This window comes from Haliotis rubra, unplaced genomic scaffold (genome assembly GCF_003918875.1).
Source record: "Haliotis rubra isolate DU_JTF1 unplaced genomic scaffold, ASM391887v1 Scf608, whole genome shotgun sequence".
Lineage (NCBI taxonomy): Eukaryota > Metazoa > Mollusca > Gastropoda > Lepetellida > Haliotidae > Haliotis > Haliotis rubra.
In genome coordinates this window covers 122,684-132,286 of record NW_025767311.1, presented here as the reverse complement: position 1 = coordinate 132,286, position 9,603 = coordinate 122,684, and the positions used below count along the sequence as shown (strand labels likewise).

Below are 9,603 nucleotides of genomic sequence, written 5' to 3'. Positions count from 1 at the left end.
GTCCGCGAGCCTGACCACCCGATCCCGTTAGTCGTCCCTTAGGACAAGCATGGATTACTGAAGACCAATTCCGACCCTGATTTTCCCGGGTATACAGTAAGCTGTTAGGGTCACACCATTCACAAGACTCCAGACTTCCAGGCAGACTGCACAGAGCCAGCGTTAAAGATAAGTGTTGAAATTCGCCTTCCTGTTTTTTGCATGGAAATCTCTATTGATTGCAAGAGCGGATCTGAATCTATTGCGCAATGCAATTAATGTAATGAGGGGATCTTGTCTAGGTGTCGCTTTTTAGGACTGCCAGATTTCAGTAGAACGCCATCCTTTTGGCAGTTTTAATTTACACTTTTTAATCATCCAAACATTCGAGCAGTTTTGGATAATTAAAACAGAAAAAGATATTTTAAAACCTCTATCGAAATTTTGTAGTCTTCTCCGAGGTATTTTTAGCATACGCTTGACTTAATTGCATTAATGAATGAGTGTTCTCAAACAGGCGCACACACTTTGGCATCTGTGCGCACGTACATCACACGCTGTTCATGCACTATATATAAATACATTGTGATCCGTTTTGTCGCGTTCAGATCCAACGCAACGGTGTTGTGAATGTAGTCCTCAAACAAAGCCACATTGAAACGATTAGATCATATATATGTTTTGGTAGTGCGCATACATGCGAGTTTGCCAAACAGCTTCTTTTATCCTCAGATGTCGCCACAAGCAAGAAAGCCACCAGGTTCCACAAGGCAACACCAGAGCAAGCAGTAGCACTACTACCAGGCATCGCAAGACCCTGAAAGAAACTATCACCAGGCACGACAAGACCCTGAAAGAAACTATCACCAGGCACGACAAGACCCTGAAAGAAACTATCACCAGGCACGACAAGACCCTGAAAGAAACTATCACCAGGCACGACAAGACCCTGAAAGAAACTATCACCAGGCACGACAAGACCCTGAAAGAAACTATCACCAGGCACGACAAGACCCTGAAAGAAACTATCACCAGGCACGACAAGACCCTGAAAGAAACTATCACCAGGCACGACGACCTGAAAGAAGCTATCACCCCTGAAAGAAACTATCACCAGGCACGACAAGACCCTGAAAGAAACTATCACCAGGCACGACAAGACCCTGAAAGAAACTATCACCGGGCACGACAAGACCCTGAAAGAAACTATCACCAGGCACGACAAGACCCTGAAAGAAACTATCACCAGGCACGACAAGACCCGCAAATGTCCTAAACGATTCAACTACACATCACGGCCTGCTTACAGAACAAGACCAAACAAAGTGCTACTACGACCACCACATTTTGCCACAAACGAGGCTCATGTAAACAAAAACACGCCCACAAGTCCAGGCAACACACCACCAACAAGATTTCACAACGTATCGCCTAAAATACTGGAAGCTATACATAGCCAGAGAGTGGCGGACACACAAAACATAATTCACCACACACAGTCATCACCTGACATCTCCAGACACACAGACACTTTCGGATATCACCTGAACACCTCCAGGTTCTGTCCGTTTATTGAAAACAGCATAGGTTAGTCATCAAAAGGCAGTAAAATCGGTTACTTCTACCGGAAGACGCGTAGCTGTATACAATTTTACGTGGACCTCTATTCAAGTATACTTTTTAGAAAATGTAGAGGATAGTACAAAATAGCTTAACATTTCTAAAATTGTAAGAGATACATGTTTCTCAGTGATACCTGCACAATCCAGTGATCCACCACCAAATTTGCCCTGAGGTCTGAGACAGACATGGATTTAACGTACATTCGGCGTCGCCAGACACGACTAGACCTGTCAAGGAATTGCAAAGTGAATCAGACAAAATTTATTCTGTTACCAATAAGCAACGATCACCCTGGTTCCGACATAGTGGACGGCAAAGACGTCTGTTGACACTATGGTGAAATTAAAAGGGACACCATAACACGAGACCGTCGAGCAAGGAGATACGGTACATGTCGACGATTTCCAGCCCTCTGTCCCGTAACTCTCCCTCCTGAAGAGTTCAAGCTGAATGTTTGCAGGGACATGTTTCATCGTTTCAGCTCGGTTTCAGCGAACCTGGTTTCTGATCAGTCGATCCTGTCTTCTTGTCGATGATCTGGGACGCCCTGAACGGAGTCGGTTGTTTTGGGGCTGGTGATACCTGCCTCATAGTCGCAGACATATTAGCCCCCGGGCCATGGAACATATACACACGTATATGTAATGTGTAACACATACATATAACGTTTCCGGCATCCTTTTTAAGAATGGGACTTTAGATATATTGTTGATATAAATTGTTGAAGTTTTCCAGCTGCCCAATACTTGTCATTTGACAGCTGCCGACTCTTGCACAGAGCTTCAACATTTGTGTCGCCTACCGTCTAATCCACAGCAAGTTACAACCACGCTATCGCCTATAGTCTGACATCTCAATGGGCCTTCTTCAGCGGACCCTCGTCTTAAGCCATCGCTGAAAGAAACATGTCGTAAAACACGACCTATGTCTCACTTAATAACGTCGTGAAGTGACGCGTCTTGAACCCAGCTGGTAGACTGTATTCAACACGTATCCTAACGAATGGTAGATGTACTAGTTACTGCTCTAGTACGATATTACCTATTACAACGTTGCGAGACAAGGACTGAATTGATCTGCTATTATATCTCACTGACTCGACAAGTCTCGATGGGCCGATTGACCGTTGGAAGAGCCACGAACTTCAATACAACTCAGAGAAACAGATGAGTGAGTGAGTATGGTTTTACGCCGCTTTTAGCAATATTCCAGGAATATCACGGCGGGGAACACCAGAAATGGGCTTCACACATTGTACCCATGTGGGGAATCGAACCCGTGACGTGAATGCTTTAACCACTAGGCTACCCCACCGCCCGACACAGATGAAGATAACATACTAGACACAGAGAATTACGAACAGGTGTTACAGAGACACTTTAGGCAACTCGCTCTGATTGTGTGGGTTCGAATCCAAGATGGGGCTCAGGCCCCAACACTCTCTACTTTACTGAGAAAGCATAATCGCAAATATAACATTTACATTTGGCCACTTTCTACACGGCATTTTGTATTAACAACGTATACCTATTTCACCTCTACACCGTCCATTCCTGCCCTACTCCACACAGTACCAATATAGTTATACCTATTTCACCTCTACACCGTCCATTTCCTGCCCTACTCCACACAGTACCAATATAGTGGTCAACTCGAAACTCTCCTATATCCACTCTGCACAGCCTTACATACCCCTGTCATCAGAAATGAGAGACATATTATCAGCTAATCCGCAAATTTCCTGGTGAGACTGTCGGAGCTTTACATCTTTTAATCAAAGCCATTGTGTTTGGATTCCACTTCTTATCGCCAAAAGCCAGTCTGGCCCAATAACCGCCATCGCGTCTGTACCTCACCGGAAGTCCAACAGCAACACGCCATTTTATCTCTGATATACTGTAAACGTTTTCGATCATTAATGTTATGACTTCCTTGTTTAAACAAACGAGGTCTTCTCAAACAAGTACAGCATACATCCATCAAGCCGAGAGGAGTTCATGTATACAGATTAGCTAAATAATCGGTCCCTCCCTCTTGGAGACACGGGGTGATTATACGGAGTAATCCCAACATGCAAACACAACACGATGTCCATTAGAGACCATTTACAGCAATCTGTTTAGTGTCTGGGTAAGACAAAAACATCGAGAGCTCTTTGCAATGAGCAAAAAATGTATTGTGTAAGGCGAAGAAGTAGTTGTAACCAGGGTGATGAGAGAATGGTTGACCTCATGGGAATGTAGGTGGCTAGCTGTGACAGAAACACTAGGATACCAGCAAGTCTTGTATCATGATTCGTTGACATATGCTCGGAAATAGTTGTCCATGACATATGCATGCAGAAAACAGTCGGACAAGTTCATACATGGACACACTCACTCACGCACACACGCACTCACGCACGCACGCCATACACACCACACTACACCAGACCGTACCACCACCACCCACCACACACCCACACACACACACACTTTAAGGACTTTGTAGACTTTCAGTACACCCCGTCCCATAGAGTAAATCAGTCACCTCGGCACGTATCATTAGCTGCCCCAATCACAAAATCCACTCCAGAAACCTCTAATCATGAAAAGAAAACTGACAGAAGCATTCCAGAATCGCTGCCTCAAGCCTTCTATCAACGGAGATCGCGGCTATTTCATCCCATCCGCCTACTATGAACTCATCAAGCAATTCAATCATCCCAACTTAGTGATTTAATCCGTTTAACCCAGCCTTTAAATGGCATCATCATCCTGATTCCTGTGCCCACATTGGTATCCTTCTGTTGGTATTAGTTCACCTAGTCATGTAAATTCTAGTATGTAAGTGTCAAATCACCACAGTACAGTTATGCCAGCCAGACGTTTTAACGTTGTATTGTATAGTTTTTTCTTTTTGGCCTAACTTGTCAATCATCGCCCGTGGCTGAGGAGGTGTGTGCGTGCGTGCGTGTGCGTGTGTTTTGTCTGTTGGTTGGAAAGGGGGACGGGGTAGGGTGGTGTGTCAATCCGGCCGGTACCAAAAGTCCCCTATGATGTCTGGCGACCTATTGCCAATTTCTCCATCATTGATGCTGATTAAGCATTTACAAAAATGTATTCGTTTAAATGTCATCAACTAGTTTCAGATTGTATCTCCTTCCGTCGCTGAGAAGTGCTTTGATTTTAACTATATTTCATATTTATGTTGAACCTCTCGTCACGTTATTGCTGAAACATTGCCAATGTGCCGGATATACACCGAAACGTCGCAACTGCATGATAAGAAAATGGTTATCTCTAAACTTTTGTCTTCTTTGCCAGCGAGGAATTTATGTCTGTGTGGGAGCAACTGTAATAAACATTACTGCAGCACTCGCTTGTTCCAGTTTTTAAAAGAATAAAACCTCATTGATAAATTAAGAAAATATTCAAACCATTTGTTAAAAGAAGAAGTCCAACTTCAATATTCCCAACTGTTAATCTTTATTTCCAAATGTGTATTTCTAAATACATGAGTTTGATGCAGAAAAAGATATTCCAGTGAACAGTTCCCTCAAATTATAATTTTTATATTGCTTGAATGGACAATTAAAATAAGTGTTTAAATAAGTATTTTCAGCTGTTTTAGCACCAGTACACAAACTCTTGTGTCACAACAAGACGAAATACTTAAAACTATCACAAGTATTTCATTCGTTTTACAGACACCAATGCCGTCAGCATGTAGTGCAAAATCTAATAACATAGCTACCTTTAATAGTAAATACATTAGATTCCGGATAATGGGATTGTATTATATTTGCGTTTGAGTATATGAATTAGATATAAAGGCACAAAGGTTTGAATTCCAATACGGGAAAACATAGGTTACCCATAACAACCCTGTTTGGTTGCCCATCTACCAGTAATATGATACAGGTATCTATTAGGAATCTGACTAAACGGTTGGCACGCGCCTAGGATCTGTATGGGTCAAACAAATCATCATCTATCTCTCTTAAGGAATCTGGAAATCGTTCACAGTTACATATAATCATGGCAGTTAAGCATGCAAATTATAGCTTGGCTTGTGAGCAAGTGTGATTGTACCAATACTGTTATAACGTTGGATGAATATCACATGTAATGCATCATACATATAGCTTCTGTTTCCACCAATTTGTTAATTTAACCGAAGAGCAAAAACTGTTGATTTTATTATTTCATATTTTCAGTTGAAAATACCTTACGTAAGCGATGTTATACGCAAAAATGAACTGTCCGGAGTTCAATGCGAATAAACTTCTAGATGGTTTTATTTTCTAAAAAACATTATTTAAACTATCTATATATTTTAATTTAAAAACCGAAGCACAAATGCAATAATACGTAATTGATTATGGTATTTTAGTGATCTTAAAGTTGAAGAGTAGCAACTTTGGTGTGTGTGAGAGAGAGAGAGAGAGAGAGAGAGAGAGAGAGAGAGAGAGAGAGAGAGAGAGAGAGAGAGAGAGAGAGAGAGAGAGAGAGAGAGAGAGAGAGAGAGAGAGAGAGAGAGAGAGAGAGAGAGAGAGAGAGAGAGAGAGAGAGAGAGATCCTGTCATGGGCAATGTAGAGAAAGTCAATGCACCCGGTCGATATTTATAATGTACTCAACCAATCTTGACACGTGTTACATTGAACCCCACAAAGGTAGCTGTGTGTAAATTATTATGAACTCAGAAGTGCATCATACTGCTATCATCCAGGTAACAATCCAAACAGTGAAAAGTGGATTACTTTGCATGTATTTCCATTACCCCCCAATGCGAATTGCGCACGGATAAATCTGTTGGAACAGGAGATGTCAGTAACGAGTGTGGTCCCCTAGGGTGGACGTGACGGCAACACAACATCTCCCCATGGGCATGAAAACCCGTAAGAACACTCTAACCGAAAGTCGTCGCCGTTGGTCAAGATCTTGCTCAAGTGCTGGCCTAAGGTCTTACAAGGTCTGGGGTTGATTCATTTGCTGTCGCACTCGTCCCAGCACATTCCACATGTGTTCGATCAGGATCAGGTCTGGAGTGAGTGAGTCTAGTTTTACGCCGCTTTTAGCAATATTCCAGCAATAACATGGCGGGGGCACCAAAATGTGGTTTCCTCAGGTCCAAAGAACGGCAATACCCGTCCATGACGTCAACACCGTTGTTCAGTAAAAAGTTGCGCGTCAGAAGTGCAGCATGGGACGTAGCGTTCTCGTGTTGAAACGTCAGTCCAGGGAGGCGGTGGGGTAGCCTAATGGTTAAAGCGTTGGTCTCGTCACGCCGAAGACCCGGGTTCGAATCCCCACATAGGTACAATGTGTGAAGCCCATTTCTGGTGTCCCCCGCCGTGATGTTGCTGGAATATTGCTAAAAGCGGAGTAAAACCAAACTTAGTCAGTCAGTCAGTCCAGGACCATGGAGCTGCAGAAGGACCATGAATGGCAGATGGACATGGGTCAAAACATATTCACTACCCTGTATGACAGTAAGATTCCCCTGTATAACAAGCAACTGAGATAGACCGTTGGCACAAATAGCTCCCCAAACTATTACGCTGTCAGCTCCAAATCGGTCAACACAGCACAGTGATTGGAATTTTCCCTGATCCTCCCCAATACCCTGCCCGTCTGTTGAACACGGGTCCTCACACTGTGTTGTCTGCAGCCCAGGGCTCCTGCAACTGCTGTCCAGAACGCAATGGCGTTATTACTTTGCTCTTTTATCAATCACGCAAATTTGAAAAGTTTTCCTGTTTAGCTACATATTTCATGCATGAATACATACAAATGTACGATCACTAAGATCGACACGTCCTTCGCTGCACATGCTTGTTGTGTTACACGCTTGTTTTTTGTCATGCTTTATGACCAATGTTTTCACGTCGGTCACCAAGACTATATTCAAACATTTAAATATTTGCATATTTTATTCTTGCTATCTGAAAGTTGTGTATGTTTAAACAAGCAAACTGGTATTCAACATATTAAATGACTTGTAAAAAGAATTGCTGGAGGTTCGTGTGTGCAAGATGTTCATCTAGTTTTGTGAACTTGCATGCAACTTAACTGATATACTTCTTGGTTACATGGATGCATACGTCCTTTACGTGTCAACCACAAAACATTGTGAAAGCTTTGCTGCAGCCCTGAATGACAAAAGAAGACTGGATGTTGTCCAGTCAAAGGCCCAAGATTATGTTTTGAGCGTCCAGAGCCACCTTAGTTTAGGCTTTACAAGTTGATTCCAGTGAAGTGACTTTGATCTTCGACATGAACTGTTAGAAGTCAGATGAATGTTAAAGTTGACATCGTTTGGAGTAAAAACACCCTTCTTCAACTGTATAATACGGCTATGGTGAGTGTTTTCAAGACCCATGTATGACAATACTGTTCAACCTTTATCACCATGCTTGCTTGGACTTGTATCCGTGTGTCTAGATGTATATCAATATATCTGAGCCAGTCGCTGTGTTGGAGCCGAGGAATATATACGTAGGTTTTAGTGAATAAGTGAATGGATCGATCTAAGTGCCCAGTGTCCGGCCGCGTTGGTTCTGGTGTCTTCACTCTTAATGAAAAAAGTGACATTTCTTTACGTTTAGCTGATCACCTGTCAATATTGTCTGCTGAACTACGAGTAACCATTGCGCATTGCGATGGATTCATTTGTAGGGCCTTTAAGTTTTTTGTGATTTTGTCAGTGCTTTACAATTATTTCAGTTACTTTTACAATCAATTCTGTCACTGTGAGACAGGATTTGAGCACCATCATACACGTTCTTTGAATGAACTCAGTAAAGATATCTTGGATGTTGAATTTTCATAGGTATCTGTTCAGGTTGAAGTGTTTGGAAACGAGAATGCCGCTGCAACAACAAAAGTTTCACTAGACTTTGATGAGTCAGAAAAGGATGAAGCAGACCTAAGCACCGTCTGTAATATCGATACTAAGACAGAATGAACACAAAGAGGCGTCATCCTCTTGAGGACGAGTTCTTTTTGGTATAGTGTATCAATAAACAATCGGAGAGAAGAGGTCCCAAGACAAGATTTTGTTTTTGGCAGTGTGGTCATGGGGCATATCTGAAAATTCTAAGTAAAGGTATTACAGCAAATTGTACAGTTTGTAATAAGCTTGACAATGTTGTTCATTATTTATTTCATTTATGTATCTCAGCGTCAGGTAATGGCGTAGCCTCTTAAAGTTCTCAATCCCGACCTCCCATTGACAAAACATTTATGTAAAAGGAATCTCGTTCACTATGAAGTTCAGGATGTAATTCTTGCTTCTATCAAAGCATGTGATAGTTTTTCTAAGTTATAACGATTCTAGGGTTTTAACAAAACTGTAAGATGGGCAAGGTGTAAATGAGTCTCGTTGTCTAAAAACCTATACAACCTTCAAAACCAACTTGAATTTTGTAACCCTGGTGAAACAACTTTTGAACAAATGTCGTATGGCGGTCTTGAACTCTTGCAGAAAGAGGATGCTAAATTGTAATCTTAAACCATGGCAAATGTTTCCACCAAAGGCTTGAGCTCGACACACAGGGGAAAGTGACTGTTGGAAAGTTGACGTCACCATACTTGTCATACAGTCTTATTGTTTTTGCCAGTCTGCATATTTAGGCAGAGATCTATATGTGAATAAATACAGATGAGACTGTCTCATTGGTCTCCTAGCCCAGGTGGGTAGGTCAGTGGAAGGTAATTGGTTCAGATCAATAATGGATCCAAGGTGATCTATGTATCTCAAGCTAAAGTTAAACGTCTTGCTCAAATTACCTCATAATGATCTCGACAATCCGATGAGAAATTCGGATTAATGTGCATAAAGAGACAGTTGATGAGAAAGGGGAGCAGAGTTGGGGCCATGAGGATGTCAACTCTCTGTCTAGCTGCCTTATCCCAATTTTCACATTGATGTTTACAATTAGGAAGTCCAGCATTTCGCATTTTATTTTCTGTGTATACTTAAGTTGTCATCCGCTTTCATTTTAGATACCTTGTCCT

At 42.1% G+C, this 9,603-nt stretch overlaps 1 protein-coding gene across 1 annotated transcript; it reads left to right on the top strand.

The window, feature by feature from the left end:
* Nucleotides 1-676: 676 nt before the first annotated feature.
* On the top strand, nt 677-1,255 carry LOC124255737. The gene has a single exon (XM_046689642.1). The coding sequence runs from the start codon at nt 677-679 to the stop codon at nt 1,253-1,255; it is 579 nt and encodes a 192-aa protein (XP_046545598.1).
* Nucleotides 1,256-9,603: the final 8,348 nt, after the last annotated feature.